At 44.5% G+C, this 24,231-nt stretch overlaps 1 protein-coding gene across 1 annotated transcript in view; it reads left to right on the forward strand.

Annotated features, from left to right (window-relative positions):
* The window catches only part of ogfrl1 (opioid growth factor receptor-like 1), a 75,507-nt gene extending 54,395 nt beyond the window's left edge, over positions 1-21,112 (forward strand). The window contains 5 exon segments of the mRNA XM_087975747.1: positions 13,401-13,485; positions 18,223-18,289; positions 19,349-19,358; positions 19,361-19,413; positions 20,191-21,112. Of these exon segments, the coding sequence (XP_087831873.1) occupies positions 13,401-13,485; positions 18,223-18,289; positions 19,349-19,358; positions 19,361-19,413; positions 20,191-21,042 (1,067 nt within the window). The 3' untranslated portion in view covers positions 21,043-21,112.
* The last annotated feature ends 3,119 nt before the right edge of the window (positions 21,113-24,231 follow it).

Genomic DNA, 24,231 nt, shown 5'->3' on the forward strand with positions numbered 1-24,231 from the left:
AAATGCCACTCCCCCTCCTCTCTTGCCTCCCTTTCTATCCTTCCTGCAGCATTTGTATCTTGGAACATTAAGCTGCCAGTCCTGCCCATCCCTGAGCCATGTTTCTGTAATTGGTATGATATCCCAGTCCCATATTCCTAACCATGCCCTGAGGTTCATCTGCTTTCCCTGTTAGCCCCTTGCATTGAAATAAATGCAGTTTAATTTATTAGTTCTACCTTCTCCCTGCCTGCCCTGACTGTTTGACTCGCTTCTGATCGCAACTGTACCAGTCTCAGATTGATCTCTTTCCTCACTATCTACCTGGGTTCTCCCCCCACCTTACTAGTTTAAATCCTCCCGAGCAACTGTAGCAAATTTAACTGCCAGTATATTAGTCCCCTTCCAATTTAAGTGCAATCAGACCTTCTTGTACAGGTCACTTCTACCCCAAAAGAGATTCCAATGACCCAAAAATGTGAATCCTTCTCCCATACACCAGCTCCTCAGCCATGCATTCATCTGCTCTGTCCTCCTATTCCTGCCCTCACTAGATTTTAGATTAGATTAGATTACATTACAGTGTGGAAACAGGCCCTTCGGCCCAACAAGTCCAAACCGACCCGCCGAAGCGTAACCCACCCATACCCCTACCTTTGCCCCTTACCTAACACTACGGGCAATTTAGCATGGCCAATTCACCTGACCTGCACAACTTTGGACTGTGGGAGGAAACCGGAGCACTCGGAGGAAACCCACGCAGACACGGGGAGAACGTGCAAACTCCACACAGTCAGTTGCCTGAGGCGGAAATTGAACCCGGATCTCTGGCGCTGTGAGGCAGCAGTGCTAACCACAGTGCCACCATGCCGCCCACTAGCTCAGAGCACCAGGAGTAATCCTGATATTACTCCTCTCGAGGACCTCCTTTTTAAATTACAGCCTAACTCCCTGTAATCTCCCTTCATAATCTCAACTTTTTCCCTTCCTATGTCATTGGTTCCAATGTGGACAATGACCTCTTGCTGATCCCTCTCCCCTTTGAGAACATTATGCACCCTCTCTGAGACATCCTTGATCCTGGCACGAGGAATCAACACACCGTTCTGCTTTTTCGCTGCTGGCCACAGAAACATCTGTCTGTACCTCTGACTAGAGAATCCCTTAACCCAATTGATCTCTTGGAACCCAACGTACCGCTCATTGCATTTGAGCCAGTCTCAATACCAGAAACTTGGCTGTTCGTGCTACGTTCCCCTGAGAATCCATCACCCCCTACATTTTCCAAAACAGCATACCTGTTGGAACGGGTATATCCACAAAAGACTCCTGCACTAGCTGCCTACCTCTTTTACCTTTCCTGGAGTTAACCCATCGATTTGACTGTATCTGAGATTTTCCCCCCTTCCTATAACTGACATCCATCACATACTGTTGCTTTTGCAAATTCCTGATTGCTTCTAATTGTCTCTCCAACCGATCCATTTGATCTGATAAGACTCACAGCCAAAAGCATTTACGGCAGATATAATCCACAGTAACCCTTAAACTCTCTTTAAACTCCCACATTTGACAAGAAGTACATATCACTCTATTAAAGGCCATTTTTGCTCCTTCACAATCTACAGACCCAGAAATTAACACTGTCTTATTCCTGTACAAACACTGCCCCAGGTTAAACTAATAGTTATGGCTTATATTTTAAGTTTAATCAAGAGACATATCTCCAAAAACATATAATCAAGAAAGAACCCACTCTACTCACTACTGCAGATTCTCTGTAGGCCACATTTAAAACAACAATTAACTTATCTGATTCTGTGCTGTGAACTTCGCCCAACAGTTCCTCCAAGATCAGTTGTGAATTTCACTGTTTGTTAATTTTCCCAGATGCACTCCACTGTTCAATGATACATGAATTAAAACAGCAAAGGCAGTAACTGTGCAGATTCTCTCTCTCTCCTGCAATGACCTCATCATGTGTTTCTTTTGTCTGTTCTTCTGTCTTTTAAAACTGCTGTTGTTTTGACATTTTTTCCCAAACTTCCAAAACAATGCAACAGCATATGAAACAGTAACTGGTGCTCCTAGAATTCGAGGAAATCACCTCCAGCACCTAAAATACCTCAAAAAAGGAGCAGCTGTTACAGCCAGAAATCTTTCCCATCCTCCATCTTGGATTACCCAGATCGGAATTACAACCAGGATACATCTTCTGGAATGCTCTGCGCCCTGTCTACTGATCTTCTGTCAGGGACACCTTCTTCGAATTCTTGCTTCAGGAATGCCTCTCTCTGTTGAATTCTGGTGTCAGAAATACTAGCTAAGAATGCAATTATACCTTTAGTCAGATGAGGGCGGCACAGTGGCTCAGTAGTTAGCACTGCTGCCTTACAGCACCAGGGACTCGGGTTCAATTCCCGCCTTGAGTGACTGCCTGTGTGGAGTTTGCACATTCTCCCCGTCTCTGCGTGGGTTTCCTCTGAGTGCTTTCCGAGTAAAGAAACTACCTCTGACATCTGTCCTGTATCTATCACTCTTCAATTTAAAGTTATGTCCCCTCACGCTGTTATGTTCCCTTCTTAAGATTGTTACACGCTTGATGCAACTACAATATACCAACTTCTGGAATAGCCATGATTTATTTCATCAACTGCAAGCTTTTAGAGGATCATTTGGGGCGGCATGGTGGCTCAATGGTTAGCACTGCTGCCTCACAGCACCAGGGTCCTGGGTTCGATTCCTGTCTGTCTGTGTGGAGTTTGCACATTCTCCCTGTGTCTGCGTGGGTTTCCTCTGGGTGCTCCGGTTTCCTCCCACAATCCAAAGATGTGTAGGTCTGGTGAATTGGCCATGCTAAATTGCCCACCAGTGTTAGGTGTGTTAGTCAGGGGTAAATATAGGGTAGGGGAATGGGTTTGGTTGGGTTTCTCTTCGGAGGGGCGGTGTGGACTAATTGGGCCGAAGGGCCTGTTTCCACACTGTAGAGAATCTAACCTAATCTAATTTAACAATCTTTGCGGTGCTTGCAGATTATGTTAAGCGAGACTTCCTGAACAAGGGAACCATCCCTCCTTTATAGAGTTTTACATCAAGGTCAGTCATTCATGCACGCAAGACACACTCCCCTGCTACTCATAGTCACATGCCACCCAAAAACAATGTAAAGTGATTAGATTATTTCTAGAAACAAATGTGTGACTAGGTTATTCCTTAAAACAGTGAGAGATTAGGTTGTTCCTTAAAGTGCAACACTTAGAGTATGATTAGATTGTCATATCTACCTGCAAAACAGAAAAAACACAACCCCTGGGACATGCAATTTCTTACATGTCAGCAGAACAAATTAACTCTTTAACATCTCATTCCCTCCTTTTATCATTCCATGATAACCAACTAAATGGGGCTGAAAAATGCACTACCTGTGTATTCATAAGAATCTGCCAGCCAGTATTTAAGTAAGTTATTGACACAGAATGTGCAATGACTATAACAACAAGAATTACTAATCCATGCAGTAGATAGGATCCCCAGGATTCTCCTATGTGGAAAAAAAAGCGTTCACCAGTAAAGTTCTTAAATCCACAGCCCTTAGTAACCACTCCATCCCTTTCAAGTTGAGTGGAAATGAGCCAGTTACTCAAAATATCCTTCAGTAAAGTTCAACCTGAAAACAAAATCCAATCTAGCAGCGGTCAATTTTGTTGTGTACAGTGGAGTCCAGACCTCTGGAGATGCAAGGATCAGTGCTGTTCCTGCAATGTTGTAGGGGTTCCCAAGCAATGAAGTGTGCTCCCAAGGCATGGTGCATATTTGTGAGGTTAGGTGTGGCCAGCAGTTTGCTTTTGGCCATCTTAGTGTTCGCCTTTGCAAATTCCAAATCGGAGAGTCTGAAGAGTTTTGGGATCATATCAAATGTCGTTTAATTCATTCTTTGCTGCTTCTGCTCCCACTCTGCTGTCAAATGTAACAAAGCCAACTGGCTGTTTTGACATTAACTTGATCAGTGGATCTTCATATCCCTTAAATGGTCGGAAGAGAAGGTAAAACTCACATGGTTTAATGTCCACAGGAAAGCCACTGACAAAAAGCGTATGGACCTCCTCTTCACCATTGTTAGCTTATTCACTTTTCCTGCTTGTGACTAGGGATCTGATTGAATCCCTTGTGTCCTCCTACTCCGGCAGGCAGTGCTGGTGTTGGGAGAGCAGGAAGGATCACCAGAATGGGTGCGACACGTTCCAGGGTGAATTGTCTATCAGAAGCACTGAGCAAGATCCCCAGGAATGTGACTTGGTGCTGAGTGCGCAATGGGTAACATTTCCAGGAGGCTGGCTAAGTGGAGTGGGACTTAGATCAGGTTGTGGAGGGACGGGCAGTAGTCCGAAGGCATGCTTTACCTATAGATGGAGAAACTTCAGAGATGATGATAGCAGCCAAAAGTTTTGGGGCGGCACGGTGGCACTGTGGTTAGCACTGCTGCCTCACAGCGCCAGAGACCCGAGTTCAATTTCCGCCTCCGGCGACTGACTATGTGGAGTTTGCACATTCTCCCCGTGTCTGCGTGGGTTTCCTCCGGGTGCTCCGGTTTCCTCCCACAGTCCAAAAATGTGCAGGTACGTGAATTGGCCATGCTAAATTGCCCATAGTGTTAGGTGAAGGGATAAATGTAGGGGAATGGGTGTGGGTGGGTTGCGCTTCGGCGGGGCGGTGTGGACTTGTTGGGCCGAAGGGCCTGTTTCCACACTGTAAGTAATCTAATCTAAAAGTCTAATCTACCTTTGCATTTCCTCTCTCTTCTCCTCCTCGCCAAGGTGGGTATCAGTATGAAGGGCTTTTGCCCGAAATGTCGATTTTCCTGTTCCTCGGATGCTGCCTGACCTGCTGTGCTTTTGCAGCACCACTCTGATCTAAACTCCGGTTTCCAGCATCTGTAGTCCTCACTTTTCCCTCAGTATGAAAACAGTCAATAAGCATTGGTAACAAAGCATCAGGTATACACACTTGGCTGACTGGAGGGATCCAGAGGCCTTTTGAAGCAGAATGTGAACACCCATGCATCTTCTGGGTCAGGGGCCCACGATGTTGTGCCGAACATTTGTCCTAGCTTAAGCACCTATCCATGTACCTATCCAATTGCCGCTTAAAGATCACCAATGATTCTGACTCTGCCACTCCCACAGGCAGCACATTCCATGCCCCCACCACTCTCTGGGTAAAGAACCTACCCCTGACATCCCCCCTATACCTTCCACCCTTCACCTTAAATTTATGTCCCTTTGTAACACTCTGTTGTACCCGGGGAAAAAGTCTCTGACTGTCTACTCTATCTATTCCTCTGATCATCTTATAAACCTCTATCAAGTCACCCCTCATCCTTCGCCGTTCCAATGAGAAAAGGCCTAGCACTCTCAACCTATCCTCGTACGACCTATTCTCCATTCCAGGCAACATGCTGGTAAATCTCTCTGCACCCTCTCCAAAGCTTCCACATCTTTCCTAAAATGAGGTGACCAGAACTGCACACAGTACTCCAAATGTGGCCTTACCAAGGTCCTATACAGCTGCAACATCACCTCACGACTCTTGAATTCAATCCCTCTGCTAATGAACACTAATACACCATAGGCCTTCTTACAAGCTCTATCCACCCGAGTGGCAACTTTCAAAGATCTATGAACATAGACCCCAAGATCCCTCTGCTCCTCCACCTTACTAAGAACCCTACCGTTAACCCTGTATTCCGCATTCTTATTTGTCCTTCCAAAATGGACAACCTCACACTTGACAGGGTTGAACTCCATCTGCCACTCCTCAGCCGAGCTCTGCATCACATCTAAGTCCCTTTCCAGCCGACAACAGCCCTCCTCACTATCCACAACTCCACCAATCTTCGTATCGTCTGCAAACTTACTGACCCACCCTTCGACTCCCTCTTCCAAGTCATTAATAAAAATTACAAACAGCAGAGGATCCAGAACCGTTCCCTGCGGAACTCCACCTGTAACTGGGCTCCAGGCTGAATATTTACCATCCACCACCATTCTCTGACTTCAACCGGTTAGCCAGTTCTCTATCCAACTGGCCAAACTTCCCACTATCCCATGCCTCCTGACTTTCCGCATAAGCCTACCATGGGGAACCTTATCATATGTCTTACTAATGCTCATAGTATGCTCATTGTTTTCCACGCAGGTGATCAATTTGGTACCTGCAGGTTCATGGAGAACACAATAGAATTGTGAGCTGTTGCCCCGTCTTTGGCAGCTCGATCAGCTCTGGCATTGCCACCGCTGATGTCCGTATTGTCCATTACATGGGCAGCACATTTGATTATGGCCAATTGCTTGGGAAGGAGAATGGCTTTGAGGAGATTTTAGACATATAGTGAATTCTGAATAGGTGACCCTGAGGAGGTCAGAGATCCGCATTGTGATCATAGCTGGTCATCAGTGTCATGATTTTGAAACATTATTTGCAGACCAGACATGTCAGGAGGTACCTCAATTGTCCAGATTGGCATTTCAACCCTGATCCCTTACTTTGCCTATCCTTTCTCAGTTTTTCCTATTTTTCTCTACCGAAATCATAATCTTCACACTGATTCTTCAGCACCTCCCAAGAGTTAGGGTTTCCCTCATGATCACACACTCAGAGCCCTCTTTGACGTGCATTACTCACCCAGCTGGTCTGTTTAGATTTTATTTCCTCAGCAGTCTTTGTCCCCACGGATATTAAAGTTTTCCATTTAGTCGCCCCATTACATTTCCAAATTGCCTCCTCTGGTTTTAAACATTTTTCTATGTCCCAAGTTCCTCCCATCAGCCAAATTTCATTTCCCAATTCTTTTATTTAAACATCCTATCAGGCGCCTGAACCGTTCCTCATTTTGGGGATGCAAAAGGTTCTGGCACCCGACTTATCCAATGTCTGCCCCTTTTTTTTTTAAGTTGCAACTTCCTAACTTATCTCTATATAATAGTTCAGTGTCCTCATTCTCCATGCCCACTTCAGGGTGACCTTCACGTGAGGGATTTCCCCTCTTAACAACTGATCGCAGACAGGGTGATTGAGACAGATACAGTAGTTATCCTTCGTTTTATGTACTATGTTCTGGGGCGTAAGAGACCCTGCTGTTAGAAGATACTAACCTGTGATTTCCAGGGGTTTCTAACCTCCCTTTTGGGTAACTTATAGTTCTGAGAACTCTAAACTCCATATTCCAGGGGGACTCTAACCTCCCTGGAACGAACGCATTGGCATATAAGTGCATAAGCTATCTCAGAGATTCAGTCACTACAGAGTTTTAGGGGATGAGGGGTCGACTAAGTGATAGGTTAGTGAGAGAGATCAAAGTAAATCTTACCTAGTGGGCCCATCTGTCTCACATTACCATCACGTAAGCGATCACTTACTTAGTCTGCCAAGAAGTTCCATATATGTTGGAATCCCATTCTTGTCACCAAATATTAAGTTCCCTTTTTAAGATTCTTAAATGCTTGATGCAACTGCAATATGACAACTTCTGGGAACAACTACGATTTATTTCAGCAACACAAGCTTTTGGAGGATCACTTAACACTCTTCGCGATGCTTGCGGAGCATGTCAAGCAACGCTGTCTGAACAAGAGAAACTTTTTCTTGGATTGTGTTTTGCGTGCATGACTGAATGATGTAAAACCCTGTACAAAGGGAGGACAGTTCCCTTGTTCAGAGAACATCGCTTGACACACTCCACAAACATCACGAAGAGTGTTAAGTAATCCTCCAAAAGCTTGTACTTGCTGAAATACATTGAACAATACAGCACAGAACAGGCCCTTCAGCCCACGACGTTGTGCCGACCATTGATCCTCATGTAAGGTAAACCTAATGTATGAACGCTCAAATTTCTGTGACCATATGCATGTCCAGCAGTCTCTTAAATATCCCCAATGACCTCGCTTCAACAACTACTGCTGGCAACACATTCCATGCTCTCTCAACTCTCTGCGTAAAGAACCCGCCTCTGACATCCCTCTATACTTTTCGCCAAACAGCTTAAAACTATGACCCCTCGTGTTAACAATTTCTGCCCTGGGAAAAAGTCTCTGGCTATCGACTCTATCTATGCCTCTCATTATCTTGTACACCTCAATTAGGTCCCCTCCCTTTCTTCTTTTTTCCAATGAAAAATGTCCAAGCTCAGTCAACCACTCTTCGTAAGATAAGCCCTCCATTCCAGGCAGCATGCTGGTAAACCTCCTCTGAACCCTCTCCAAAGCATCCACACCTTTTCTATAATAGGGCGACCAGAACTGGGCACAGTATTCCAAGTGCGGTCTAACCAAAGTTTTATAGAGCTGCAACAAGATCTCATGGCTCTTAAACTCAACCCCCCGTTAATGAAAGCCAAAACACCATATGCTTTCTTAACAACCCTGTCCACTTGGGTGGCAATTTTAAGGGATCTATGTACCTGCACACCAAGATCCCTCTGTTCCTCCACACTGCCAAGGATCCTGTCTTTAATCCTGTACTCAACTTTCAAGTTCGACCTTCCAAAATGCATCACTTCGCATTTATCCAGGTTGAACTCCATCTGCCACCTCTCAGCCCATCTCTGCATCCTGTCAATGTCATGCTGCAGCCTACAACAGTCCTCTATTCTGTCAACGACACCTCCAACCTTTGTGTCGTCTACAAACTTGCTAACCCATCCTTCAATCTCCTCATCCAAGTCAATAATAAAAATTGCAAAGAGTAGAGGCCCAATAACAGAGCCCTGTGGAACACCACTCACCACTGACTTCCAGGCAAAATGCTTTCCTTCCACTACCACTCACTGTCTTCTGTCGACCAGCCAATTCTGTATCCAGACAGCTAAATTTCCCTGTATCCCATTCCTCCTGACCTTCTGAACAGGCCTACCATGGGGAACCTTATCAAATGCCTTGCTGAAGTCCATATACACCACATCCACCGCTCGACCCTCATCAACTTGTCTAGTAACATCCTCAAAGAACTCAATAAGATTTGTGAGGCATGACCTGCCCCTTACAAAGCCATGCTGACTGCATTTCATCAAGCCATGCTCTTCCAGATGGTCAAAAATCCTATCCCTCAGAAATCTTTCTAACACCTTGCAGATGACAGACGCGAGACTGACTGATCTGTAATTGCTGGGGATTTCCCTATTTCCTTTGTTGAAGAGAGGAATTACATTTGCCTCCCTCCAGTCCTCAGGTACGACTCCAGTAGAGAGCGAAGATGCAAAGATCTTTGCAAGTGGCGAAGCAATCACATTTCTCGCTTCCCAAAGCAGCCGAGGACAAATCTGGTCTGGCCCTGGTGACTTGTGAATCTTAATGTTTGTCAAAATTTTCAGCACATCAGCTTCCTCAATCTCTATCAGTTCCAGCATGCTTACCTATTCCTCAATGGTTTCATTCACTACAAGGTCCTTTTCTTTCGTAAAGACAGAAGCAAAAAACTCATTTAGAGCTTCCCCTACCTCCTCAGACTCTATACACAATTTCCCTATGCTATCCCTGATCGGCCCTACTCTTTCTTTGATCATTCTCTTATTCCTCACATAAGTGTAAAATGCCTTTGGATTCTCCCTAATCCTTCCTGCCAAGCCTTTTTCGTACCCCCTCCTGGCTCTCCTCAGACCATTTTTGAGCTCCTTCCTCACCTTCCTGTAATCCTCCAGAGCTGAGCAAGACCCTTGCTTCCTCCACCTTACATAAGCTGCCTTCTTTCTTTTGATGAGAAGCTCCTCTGCTCTCGTCATCCAAGATTCCTTTATCTACCCCTTCTTGCCTGTCTCAGTTGCATCATTCGCAACTACTGTTCCTTAAACAGTCTCCACATGTCTATAGTGCCCTTTCCATGGAACAATTGCTCCCAGTCCATGCTTCCCAACTCACGCCTGATAGCATCATAGTTTCCTTTTCCCCAATTAAATATCTTCCCATTGTGCCTGCTTCTCTCCTTCTCCATAGCTATGTAGAATGTGAGGCAGTTGTGGTCACTATCACCAAAATGCTCTCCCACCACAAGATCTGGCACCTGCCCCGGCTCATTGCCGAGCACCAAATCCAAAATGGCCTCTCCCCTCGTCGGCCTGTCAACGTACTGAGTTAGGCTGTTCACAAAAGTTGGCGTATTGCAGTTGCATCAAGCATGTAAGAATCTCAAGAAGGAAACCTAACAGTGCTAGCCATCACCATCTCTTCTGGTGACAGTTAGCTCTCCGCTGATTTTCAAATGCCCTCTTCTTTTATACCCTTGATGACCTATTAATTTCTTTGCAATCAGCTCAGTTCTAGGTTGTCAAAACTATCAGATTTAAATTTAATTGGTCCTTAGTCGCCTTATGCCTGGTTTAAATTTAAAAATCTGTTGTCTAGATAAAAATGTTGCTTTGCCTACTAACAGTATAGCCTTTGATACATTTGTTTCAATTCGAGCATCTGCAACCGGCAAATTGCTGCCCACAGATACTCTCTTTGGTAAAACACATGATCTTTTCAAGGGACCATGCACTCTCCCCCGCTATCATTTCACTTAAACAAAATTCTAACACCCTGTCTTTCAATCCATAAATACTCAACCCAACATCACAACACAAGGCAATGACCATCATCAATAAGACAGAATCTAACTATCACCCCTTGATAACGGTGCTACCATTATGGAACCCTCCACTATCAACATTCTGGGGATTACCATGCACCAGAAACTGCACTAAATTAGCCATATAAATACTGTGGCTGCAAAAGGAGGTCAGAGCTAGGAATTCTGCAGTGAGTAACTTACTTCCTGACTCCCAATAGCCCATCGATCATTCAAAAGGTACAAGTCAGAAGTGTGATGGAATCTAAGGACAAGGGCAATAGGTCCATGGGATAACCAACACCTCTAAGTACCATCTATCCTGACGTGGAAATGTATCACCATTCCTTCAGTATTGCTTGGTCAAAATCAAGGAACTCTCTTTGGGTATTGTTGAGAGCATTGTTGGCCGTTCACCATATCCATTACATCAGTCCAGATGATGCCAACTTCCCAGCTGGTACTTCCAACATGCCTTCCTTTTTCCTCAACTGGTTATTCTTCCCACACCTACACTGTGGGGTTGGCTATAACCACTCTTGTGGCCTCAACCCTTAGCTCACCCTCCAGAACTGTGATAGCATTCACCTTGTCCTTACGAACAGCCTTGTCCTCCATTATTTCCACCAGCTCTGCTATGAGGCCTTCATTTCCTCTATCCCAATCCCCACCTCTGGCTTTCCATTTTCGATGTTCTGAAAGGACTACCCTTCAGTTCTCCTTCCCCAAAAACCGATAACACAGAAGAACAAATGTTTTTATACCTCCTCTCTCCTCACTATCCAACTCTTGAAAGCACACCTCCCAGGGCAGAGGGGGTTGCAGAGAAGTGATTTACTCTTTGTTCCTTTGACTTGATTATATTTTTGTACTCAGCACAGTCTCACCCGTACAACAATCATTACATGTGAGATTGAGTGACCACTTTGTGGAGCAGTCAAGCTGCAGTTTGCAGCTATTTTAATTGTCCTGTTAGTTTGCACCAAGCTCATCCTCGTTAATCTGATCTTTTGCAGAGAGATCATAAAGCTGACATTTCATTCAATCCAAAGAGATGTTTCTTTGCAGCAAGAGATTTGTACATGTAATGACATGGCTACCCAGTAAGTTTCAATCTTGCACGTCCCTGGATTGTACACACTCTATTCTCACTATGCGTTCTGACCAACTATATCATTGTGGTCACTGCAAATGAATGCTATCATCTGGCACTAGTTTCCTGCCTCTCAGACTACAAGCATTGGGAGCCAATTGCAATTCGTTATCTGGAGCATCATTTAGGGAAGATGTAAAGTCTTGGGTACAAAAGAGATTGACCAGAAATTGGACCAGAATTGTGGGACTGCAATTATGTACAGGAAAGCTGGGATTGTGAAGATTTGGGGAGAATTTAATAAAGATCCTGAAATTTGAGTTTCTTAAATTCTCTTGTGGGATGTGGACACAACTTTCTGGTGGATGTAGTCAACAACTTTGCCCACCCCTAAATGCTTTTGAAACAAGTGGCTCTGCCAAGTATTCCAGAGGGCAGTTAATTTACATCATTGTGGCTCTGGAGTCACATTTGGGCCTGACCAAGTCAGGAAAGCAGACATTCCTGTGTTGGGTTTTTATAACAATCAGGGCTGATATGATTTGGAGGTGCCAGTGTTGGACTGGGGTGTACAAAGTTAAAAATTCTTCCAAATAAACCTGTTGGACTATAACCTGGTGTTGTGTGATTTTTAACTTTGGGCTAATATGGTTCCATTACTGACAGCAGCTTTCAATTAGTCAGATTAGTCACTGAAACTAATGCTATCATATACTGTATGGGATTTGAACCTATATCCCCTAGATTACCAGGCCAGTAACATTATCATTTTGCTGCCACTTCCCCTTTGTTAGGTGAACTGGCAATAGTTCTACCATAGAAGTTGCTGTCTCATTGGAGAGAGATGACTGGTGCTGAGTTTAACCTGAGGGAACGAGGTTGAGAAAGAGGGACCTTCATGGCAAACTCAGTCAGTGCCAGAATTGAACCCACATGGTTGGTGTTACTCTGCATCACAAACCAGCCATTCAGCCAACTGAGCTAATCAAGGCCCAATCTGAAAAACGATGGTCAAAATGGAGGTGGGAGTATAGTTGTTTCTGATTTATACTCAGACAACACCATGGGAAACAAAACACTTCATCATTTACGCTAATCTGAAGGTTTATATGTAGGAGACTACATTAAAACCAGATGGTAAGTCAAGAACTCTGCAGTTAGCACCACCAGATAGCAACTGACGTAATACTGTTTCCGTCATATACTAGTCCAGATGTTCTGCCACATTCTAATCACACTGATGTTTGCCTTCAATTCCTGAACCTTAATCTCGCCCTCACCCTAATTCTATTCATTAGCAATTACCTTCCACTTACAGCCCCTAGATTTGAACTCCCCACAAGCAAATACCACCTCTCGCTGTCTACCCTATCCAACCCTTTTCAAAATCTTAAAGAACTGCAACTATTCCCAACTTTTTACTTCCCAGATCTGCACCCTGTTCAATCTTCCTGATGCTTATAAACAGTGACTCCTCTGAATTTCTCTAAGCGTGTGTATGTGGCCTGTTCATCTCAATGATAAGTACTTTTTAAATACTATGTAGTCGCATGCCTAGTTTCTTAAAGGCGAAAAGCAATCTGAGTGACATCTAAGCAAACAATGTGCTTGGAGGGAACATTGGCAAGAACCTTAAAATAAAAAATTGTATCTTCTCCAATGCCTCCTAATATAGCTATATAAAATCAAAGTACTGTTTTGATATATATTTTATACATTTTGTGTCCAGGTGTTTATATTGATGAGATATTCACGAAGTCGAAAGGAGATCATGACAAGCTGAAACATAACCACACCTGCGAGCAGCAGCGGAGGTAAGACGAACCCGGAAGACTGCAGCTAAGGTAAGGCAGTTTTTTTTAAAATTACTTACCGGTAGCAGACAGCGGTATTTTCCCTTTCGCAGAAGGAGCAGGAGCAGTGGGAGAAGTGACGAGGACCAGAGGGGCAGCCGGGAAGGAAAGCAGTGAGTATAAATACTCGCCCTTCGACGCCAACGGCCATTTTGAGTGCAAGCAACAGCGGAGGTAAGACGAACCCGGAAGACTGCAGCTAAGGTAAGGCAGTTTTGTTTTAAAATTACTTACCGGTAGCGGACAGCTGTGTTTTCCCTTTCACAGAAGGAGCGGGAGCAGCGGGGGAAGTGACGAGGACCAGAGCAGCAGCCAGGAAGGAAAGCAGTGACCATATATATCAGCAAGGCGGCTAAACCCGAGACTCTACAACTGTAGAGTCTCCCACCCACCCTCCTCCTCTAACCTAGTTAATAAGGTAAGGTTCATTCTAAACTTCCTCTATTGAATATAAGTTTGTTACTGATTTTATAACAACTTGAACTAAGCTTTCTACTTTAGTACTGAGTGCGTGTTCAGATAAGTTGGGTATGGATGCTCGGGCAATTGCTTGCTCCTCCTGCAGAATGTGGCAGGTGGAAGACATGGCACACGTCTCCGCTGGCGACATCCGCTGGGAAGTGCACCCAACTCCAGCTCCTTGAAAACCGTGTTAGGGAATTGGAGCTGGAGCTGGATGAACTACGGATCATTCGGGAGGCTGAGGGGGTAATTGAGAGGAGTTACCGGGAGTTGGTCACTCCTAAGGCTCAGGACAAGGATAAATGGGTTACAGTTAGGGGGAGGAAAGGGGACAGACAGACAGTGCAGAGATCCCCTGTGGACATTCCCCTCAGCAATAAGTATACCGTTTTGGATACTGCTAGGGGGTGGGGGGATGACCTACCAGAGGAAAGCCATAGCAGTCAGTTCTCTGGCACTGAGCCTGACACTGTGGCAAAGAAAGGAAGGGGGCAGAATAGAAAAGTACTCGTGGTAGGGGACTCGATAGTTAGGGGAATCGACAGGAGATTTTGTGGTCAGGATTGGGATTCCCGGAAGGTATGTTGCCTCCCTGGTGCCAGGGTCCGGGACGTCTCCGATCGGGTGTATCAGGTTCTAAAAGGGGAGGGTGAACAACCAGAAATCTTGTTACATATTGGCACTAATGATATAGCCAGGAAAAAGATCGAAGATATAAAAAGTGGATTTCAGGGAGTTAGGATGGAAGCTGCAAAGCAGGACGAACAGAGTAAAGTTCTCTAGTTTACTAACGGTGCCACGAGATAGCGAGGCGAGAAACAGGGAGCGGGCGCAGCTTAATACGTGGCTGCGCAGCTGGTGTAGGAGGGAGGGCTTCAGATATATAGATAATTGGAATGCCTTCTGGGGAAGGCGGGACCTGTACAAGGAGGACGGGTTGCATCTGAACTGGAAGGTTTGCTCAAGTAGTTCAAGAGGGTTTAAACTAGTATGGCAGGGGGATGGGAACCTGAGCTGTATACCGGAGGTGAGAGTTGATGCAGGGGAGGCAACAGCAAGAGGTAGACCAGCTAGTGGGGAGGATTTTCCTGGCAAGGAACCAAGGTATCAGTTAAAGTGTGTTTGCTTTAACGCAAGGAGTATCAGGAATAAAAGTGACGAACTTAGAGCATGGATCAGTACCTGGTGCTATGATGTTGTAGCCATAACAGAGACATGGGTTTCTCAGGGGCAGGAACGGTTGCTGGATGTTCCAGGGTTTAGAGCATTTAAAAAGAATAGGGAGGGGGGAAAAAGAGGAGGGGGTGTAGCACTACTAATCAGAGAGGGTATCACAGCTACAGAAGCTTCCATTGTCGAGGAAGATCTGCCTACCGAGTCAGTATGGGTGGAAATTAGGAACAGCAAGGGAGCAGTCACCTCTTTAGGGGTTTACTACAGGCCCCCCAATAGCAGCAGGGAGATGGAAGAAAGCATAGGTCGGCAGATTTTGGAAAAGTGCGGACGTAGTAGGGTTGTTGTGATGGGTGACTTTAACTTTCCCAATAGTGATTGGAACCTCCTTTGAGCAGAAGATTTGAATGAAGCTGTTTTTGTAAGGTGTGTTCAGGAGGTTTCCTAACTGAGTATTTTGACAGGTCGACAAGGGGAGAGGCCATTCTAGACTTAGTGCTCAGAAACGAGCCAGGGCAGGTATCAGATCTTGTTGTGGGAGAGCATTTTGGTGATAGTGACCACAACTGCCTCACATTCTACATAGCTATGGAGAAGGAGAGGATTAGGCAAAATGGGAGGATATTTAATTGGGAAAGAGGAAACTATGATGCGATTAGACATGAGTTAGGAAGCATGGATTGGGAGCAATTGTTCCATGGTAAAGGCACTATAGACATGTGGAGACTGTTTAAGGAACAGTTGTTGCAAGTGATGAATAAATATGTCCCTCTGAGACAGGCAAGAAGTGGTAAGATAAAGGAACCTTGGATGACGAGAGTGGTGGAGCTTCTCGTCAAAAGGAAAAAGGTAGCTTACATAAGGTGGAGGAAGCTAGGGTCAAGCTCAGCTCTACAGCATTACAGGCAGGCGAGGAAGGAGCTTAAAAATGGTCTGAGGAGAGCCAGGAGGGGGCACGAGAAAGATTAGGGACAATAGATTAGGGAGAACACAAAGGCATTTTACACTTATGTGAGGAAGAAGAGAATGGTCAAAGAAAGAGTAGGGCTGACCAGGGATAGCATAGGGAATTTGTGTGTGGAGTCTGAGGAGGTAGGGGAAGCCCTAAATGAGTTTTTTCCTTCTGTCTTTACGAAAGAAACGAACTTTGTAGTGAACGAAACCTTTGAAGAGCAGGTGTGCATGCTGAAATGGATAGAGATAGAGGAAGCTGATGTGCTGAAAATTTTGTCAAACATTAAGATTGACAAGTCACCAGGCCTGGACCAGATTTGTCCTCGGCTGCTTTGGGAAACGAGAAATGGGATTGCTTCGCCACTTGCGAAGATCTTTGCATCCTCGCTCTCCACTGGAGTCGTACCTGAGGACTGGAGAGAGGCAAATGTAATTCCTCTCTTCAACAAAGGAAATAGGGAAATCCCCGGCAATTACAGACCAGTATGTCTCACGTCTGTCATCTGAAAGGTGTTAGAAAGGATTCTGAGGGATAGGATTGATGACCATCTGGAAGAGCATGGCTTGATTAAATGCAGTCAACACGGCTTTGTTAGGGGCAGGTCATGCCTCACAAACCTTATCGAGTTCTTTGAGGATGTGACTAGAAAAGTTGATGAGCGTCGCGCTGTGGATGTGGTGTATATGGACTTCAGCAAGGCATTTGATAAGGTTCCCCATGGTAGGCTCATTCAGAAGGTCAGGAGGAATGGGATTCGGGGAACATAGCTGTCTGGATACAGAATTGGCTGGCCAACAGAAGACAACGAATGGTAGTAGAAGGAAAATATTCTGCCTGGAACTCTGTGGTGAGTGGTGTTCCACAGGGCTCTGTCCTTGGGCCTCTATTGTTTGTAATTTTTATTAATGACTTGGATGAGGGGATTGAAGGATGGGTCAGCAAGTTTGCAGATGACACAAAGGTTGGAGGAGTCGTTGACAGTATAGAGGGCTGTTGTAGGCTGCAGCAGGACATTGACAAGATGCAGAGATGGGCTGAGAGGTGGCAGATGGAGTTCAACCTGGATAAATGCGAGGTGATGCATTTTGGAAGGTCGAATTTGAAAGCTGAGTACAGGATTAAGGATAGGATTCTTGGCAGTGTGGAGGAACAGAGAGACCTTGGGGTGCAGGTACATAGATCCCTTAAAATGGCACCCAAGTGGACAGGGTTGTTAAGAAAGCATATGGTGTTTTGGCTTTCATTAACAATGGGATTGCTTCGCCACTTGCGAAGATCTTTGCATCCTCGCTCTCCACTGGAGTCGTACCTGAGGACTGGAGAGAGGCAAATGTAATTCCTCTCTTCAACAAAGGAAATAGGGAAATCCCCGGCAATTACAGACCAGTATGTCTCACGCCTGTCATCTGAAAGGTGTTAGAAAGGGGTATTGAGTTTAAGAGTCGTGAGATCTTGTTGCAGCTCTATAAAACTTTGGTTAGACCGCACTTGGAATACTGCGTCCAGTTCTGGTCGCCCTATTATAAGAAAGATGTGGATGCTTTGGAGGGTTCAGAGGAGGTTTACCAGGATGCTGCCTGGACTGGAGGGCTTATCTTATGAGGAGAGGTTGACTGAGCTCGGACTTTTTTCATTGGAGAAAAGGAGGAGAAGAGGGGACCTAATTGAGGTATACAAGATAGTGAGACGCATAGATAGAGTCGATAGCCAGAGACTATTTCCCAGGGCAGAAATGACTAACACGAGGGGGTCATAGTTTTAAGCTGGTTGGAGGAAAGTATAGAGGGGATGTCAGAGGCGGGTTCTTTACACAGAGTTGAGAGAGCATGGAATGCGTTGCCAGCAGCAGTTGTGGAGGCAGGGTCATTGGGGACATTTAAGCGACACCTGGACATGCATATGGTCACAGAAATTTGAGGGTGCATACATTAGGAGTGGTCGGCACAACATCGCGGGCTGTAGGGCCTGTTCTGTGCTGTACTGTTCTATGTTCTATGTGCTATATCCAATGGTTGGCTTCACTTTTTTGATTATTGCAAAGTAATTGTTTGAACTTTGCCCTCATTTTGTGTGCACTTTATAATGAATGTTTTGCATTAATGAACTAGGCTGTTTCCACTACAAGAACCAGGCCTGAACTGGCACACTGAAGAGCTGATGGCAGAAGAGATTAAGGTTACTGCAAGCATGTAAATCTGGTTTGAAAGCATCCTATCTCTTCCTCCTCTCCTCTTGGCCTGCAGATTCTTATCAACCTGAACACCTACTGCAACAACAATGGCCCTCATTGAACATCAAAATTGAACATTTTCTTGTAGGAGAGATTGGGAAAAGGACAGAGTCTTGCTTTCTCCCCTGTCTCTCATTTTTGCAGTAACACCAAACAAAACAGTCTCCTCATGTATAACTCAACTCAAGTAATCTAACTTGACACAAACCAGGGATTCAATCAACTTTCCCCAATTTGTACAGCTATGTACCACATAATGTTTTGAATGGAGATCAGCAGAGTCTGAACATTTGGAATTAAATATCCATTGACTCTTTCACACAGGTGTTGAATTTTCAAGCACACTCATATGCACTCAAAAGACCATAAGATGTAGGAGAAGTTGCCCATTTAGCCCATCAAGTCAACTCTGCCATCATCGCTGATCATCAAGAAAGGCTTTCTGCTTTATCTGCAAAACCCTTGATTCCCTGACTGATTAAAAATCTGTCTACCTCAACCTTGATCACCCTCTGTAGTAATGATTTCCACAGATTGAAAATACTGAGAGAGACAAAATTCCTCATCTCTACTTTGGACTTGCAATTGCTTATTCTGAGATTATACACTCTGGTCCTAGACTCTCCCACAAAGTGAAACAACATTTCTATACCCACCCTATGAAGTTCCCTAAGAATCTTGTATGTTTCAACAAGGCATCCTATCATTCTCTCACAAAATGCAATAAACATAATCCCAACCTACTCAACTTCTCATCATAAGACAGTCTCTGGTACCTGTATGTATTTGCCAGGGTGCAGAATGCAGTCTGTTTTAGTGTTGCCTGAGAGACTAATTCCTTACATTTCAAACTATTATCTTTCTGAACTCTGTGGGTCAGGACCAGTACAACGAGATATTTTAATGAAGTCTCACTAAAGTAAAAGTGTGAAAACGTACTACTGATTTGCAACCAGCTATCAAAGGTCTTCAAATTAATTTTATTGTACCTTTTTTTATCATAGGAATTTCTTAAATTAAAAAAGCAAAGAGTAACTATGTCCAGGTTTATGCAATGGTGCTGGATTTTTTGGGATGAAACACAGAGTGGCCGAGGCACTCTCATTGGCCTACCAGTGGTGACTGCATTAACAGTCAATTAAATAATGGTTATAGCACAATGTGCCAGGATTTCATGGAGTTTTTAGAGGAGGAAGGTGGAGATGGGAAAAGGAGAGTGGGATCCCAGGGTGAATGGAGCTGGGGGGTGGTAGCAGAGGCACAGCTGATCTGGAGGGGGGATAGATGGGCAAGAAAAGGAGGGAGTTGTTCAGGAGTGGGTGATGGGGAATTAGCTCCTTGTGGGCAAACAGTTTGCCAAATCTACAATGGGGGAATGGGTAGGGCAGGGTTGGTCAGGTCCAGAGTAGGGGAATGGGAATTTTGGGAGAGGTAGTGAGTCAGGAGCAGGACAGGAGCTCAGGTTAGGGTCTGGTGGTAGGGTGCAGTTGGAGGTGTGTGAGGTTAGTATGGGATCAGTTGTATAGGAGTTAGACTACATTTTTAATAATCTACCTTTTCTTGAGCAGCTATTTTGCTTAATTTCATTGGAATCCTCCAAGAACTTTGATTTAAATGCAGACTTGTGGAAGACTCCACGTGGTAGAGGATAGTCCTGTGGAAAATTCAGTTTTCTGGACAATCCTTTACAATGTGTTTCAGCAGTGTCTCCATTTACAACTCCCATCTACAATGGAATAATAGCTAAATGGCCAAGGATAAATCCAGGGTGTTAATTCTATCTCTCTGCATAGTGCTGCTGCACCTGCAGAGTGTTTCCATCATTTGCTGCTTTTGATTTTTTAAGCCAGTGCTTATTGTGCTTTTGAGTACATCATGCTTACTAATTTCCAAGTTGACTTCGCTTTTTTTTATAAAGGTCCCAACACACAATTATCTAAGAATCACCTGCATTCTAAAAGGTCTCGGAGAGTTTAAGTTTGAGAGCTTCCAGATTCACTTAGTCTGCTTCATAATGCAGGAGTCTTTGGTTGAAGAAATTCTGTCCAATATGGTACATAATGCTTTGGAATACTTTGTCTGCGCAATCAAATCAAGGAAGGAACGGAGGAGGCTGCAGCGTTTCGCCAGGCTGCATTATATGGCAGCAGAGAACTTTGTCCGGGGCCCTCAGAGGAAGGACAACTTAGGAGGAAGAAACACAGTTACCAAAGCATCCTTTCCAGCAGAGAAGAAACCTCTGGGTGAAGAAAGGAGAAAATGCAGCACTGGGAGTAGTAGCCTGAGAAGCAGTGCTAGAGCCCAGAGAGAATCAGCTTCCTGCACTGAAACTGGGCTAGGAGCAGACAAACAGCAGTCAGATCAAAGCAGCAACACTGTCAGTGACATAGCCAGAGCTGATTCCATTATTGGATAGGAAAGTGACAATCAAATGGCAAAGAATGTTAATAATCCTCAGAGCCTGCTTGAGAACACAGAAGACTCTAAGTCAATGGCAACAGATAGTGGGCGGCACGGTGGCACAGTGGTTAGCACTGCTGCCTCACAGCGCCAGACACCCGGGTTCAATTCCCGCCTCAGGCGACTGACTGTGTGGAGTTTGCACGTTCTCCCTGTGTCTGCATGGGTTTCCTCCGGGTGCTCCGGTTTCCTCCCACCATCCAAAGATGTGCAGGGTCAGGTGAATTGGCCATACTAAATTGCCTGTAGTGTTAGGTAAGGGGTAAATGTAGGGGTATGGGTGGGTTTCGCTTCAGCGGGTCGGTGTGGACTTGTTGGGCCGAAGGGCCTGTTTCCACACTGTAATCTAATCTAAATCTTAAGAAGCTCACAGAGACGTTCTCTTTAGAATACCTGTAGATTGAGACTGTAGTGCAGCTATGACTTCATATTGGTGATGGAGGCAGAGCTCTCTGACCATGTATTTTAGTTCTTGAAAGCTCTCTGCTTGTCCATGCTCTGACCATGTCTGGGCTAATGGTGGCATTTTATAATGCTGAGAAAAGCACATGTTTACCTGACCTGAGACCAAGTTTGGCTTTACTCTTGACTTTCATGACAGTTTGCTGTCCACATGTTTCAGACACAGTGTACTGAAATATATTTCAGATGAAAATAAGGCTAAAATGTGAAGTGCAACAATGAATAAAGCAATCCTCAGAAGAGTATAAAGGCAGTAGGAGTATATTTAAAAGGGAAATCAGGAGAGCCAAAAGCACTCAAGATAGCTTTGGCAAATAGGGTTAAGGAGAATCCAAAGGGTTTTATAAATACGTTAAGGACAAAAGGGTAGCTAGGAAAAGAATAGGACCCCTCGAAGATCAGCAAGGCAGCCTATGTGTGAAGCCACAGGAGATGGGGGAGATACTAAATGAGTATTTTGCATCAGTATTTACTGTGGAGAAGGAAATGGAAGATATAGAATATGAGGAAATAGATGGCAACATCTTGAAAAACGTCCATACCTCTGTAGGTGGTGATGCAGGATGTCTTGAAATGCATAAAAGTGGATAAATCTTCAGGACCTGATCAGGTGTACCCTAGAATTCTGTGAGAAGCTAGGGAAGTGATTGCTGGGCACCTTGCTGAGATATTTGTATCATCGATAGTCATAGGTGAGGTGCTGGAAGACTGGAGGTTGGCTAACATGGGCCCACTGTTTAAGAAGGGCGGTAAGAACAAGCCAGGGAACCACAAACTGGTAAGCCTGACATTGGTTGTGGCGAACTTGTAGGAAGGAGTCCTGAGGGACAGGATTTACATGTATTTGTAAAGGCAAGGACTGATTAGGGATAGTCAGCATGGCTTTGTGCGTGGGATACATGTCTCACTAACTTGATTGAGATTTTTGAAGAAGTAACAAAGAGGATTGGTGAGGGCAGAGCAGTGGATGTGATCTGTATGGTCTTCAGTAAGGCATTCGACAAGGTTCCCAATGGGAGACTGGTTTGCAAGGTTAGATTTCATGGAATACAGGGAGAACTAGCCACTTGGATACAGAACTGGCTCAAAAGTAGAAGACAGAGGGTGCTGCTGCAGGGTTGCTTTTCAGATTGGAGGCCTGTGGCCAGTGGAGTGCCACAAGGATCGGGTGCTGGGTCCTCTACTTTTTGGATGTGAACATAGGAGATATAGTTAGTAAGTTTGCAGATGACACCAAAATTGAAGGTGTAGTGGGCAGGTTCCTCAGAGTACAACGGGATCTTGATCAGATGGGCCAATGAGCTAACGAGTGGCAGATGGAGTTTAATTTAGATAAATGAGAGGTGCTGCATTTTGGGAAAGCAAATCTTAGCAGGACTCATACACTTAATGGTAAGGTCCTAGGGAGGGTTGCTGAACAAAGAGACCTTGGAGTGCAGGTTTATAGTTCCTTGAAGGTAGAGTCGCAGGTAGATGAAGGCGTTTAGTATACTTTCCTTTATTAGTCAGAGCATTGAGTATAGGAGTTGGGAGGTCATGTTGTGGCTGTACAGGACATTGGTTAGGCCACTTTTGGAATATTGCAGGCAATTCTGGTCTCCTTCCATTGGAAGGATGTTGTGAAACTTTAGAAAAAATTTACAAAGATGTTACTAGGGTTGGAGAATTTGAGCTATAGGAAAAGCCTGAATAGGCTGGGGTTGTTTTCTGCGGAGCGTCAGAGACTGAGGGGTAACCTTATAGAGGTTTAAAAAATTATGAGGGGCATGGATAGGATAAATAGACAAAGTCTATGGGGCATGGGGTGGGGAAGTCCAGAACTAGAGGGCATAGATTTAGGGTGAGGGGAAAGATATAAAAGGGACCTGAGGGGCAACCTTTTCACGCGGATGGAATGTGCTGCCAGAAGAAGTGGTGGAGGCTGGTACAATTGCAGTATTTAAAGGCATCTGGATTGGTATATGATTAGGAAGGGTTTAGAAGGATACGGGCCAAGTGCTGGCAAATGAGACTAGATTAGGTTAAGATACCTAGTCAGCATGGACAAGTTGGACCGAAGGGTCTGTTTCCATGCTGCATTTCTTTATGACTCTAATGTTGATTGAATGTGATCGTTTGTAAATCCAGCTTAATAAATGACACACAGTATTAGCTTGATTACACAGTATTAGCTTTCAGTTTAATTGTTTTATTATGAGGTATATGAATGGTAGAATTTGAATATGATCTTAGATTTAGGATGAACAGCTGACTTTCTTTGGTGAGAAGCATAATTTTGTATTGCATCACCTCTGTCCTTCAGAAAGAAAGACTTGCAATTATATAGGAATTTTTGGGCATACCTAAGGGCTTTACAGTTAATGAATTATTTTTGAAGTGTGTCCTTTGCACACAGCAGGTTCCCACAAGCAGCAATGGTATAATGACTAAGTTATTATTTTAATGATTTTGTTTGAAGGGTAAACATTACGAAAAACACCAGGGACTACTTGGGGGAAATACTCAGCTGGTCTGAGAGCATCTGTGCAGAGAGAAACAGTTAATATTTCAGGTTGATGACCAGAATAATTAAGAAGGGTCACTGACCTGAAATATTCACACACATTCCCTCTCTCTCACATTCACAGACACACACAAACACACACAGACTCCCCACAGAGGCTTCCAGTCCATCTTAAACTTGATTAATTTTCACAGTGAATTTGAGGTGCATGTTTTTGTTTGATGCTAAGACTGTCCCATGTGTGTACTGACTGGAATACAGCCTCTACATTTGTAAAGTTCAAGCAATTTATAGATGTGATCCACTACCTCTGTGGCATGTGAGTTCAAAATTTGTCATGAGCATTGTAAATTTGTCATATCACATTGCTTATTTTATTAATAAATTCTTGCTCAATTAAAAGCACTGTGTCTGTCAATAATGTGTTATCTTGTGCCGAAGAGTAGCAAGTACATTAGAGAT

Source organism: Chiloscyllium plagiosum, unplaced genomic scaffold (assembly GCF_037043375.1).
Source record: "Chiloscyllium plagiosum isolate Xiang-an unplaced genomic scaffold, Cpla_swu_hap1 HiC_scaffold_3, whole genome shotgun sequence".
NCBI lineage: Eukaryota > Metazoa > Chordata > Chondrichthyes > Orectolobiformes > Hemiscylliidae > Chiloscyllium > Chiloscyllium plagiosum.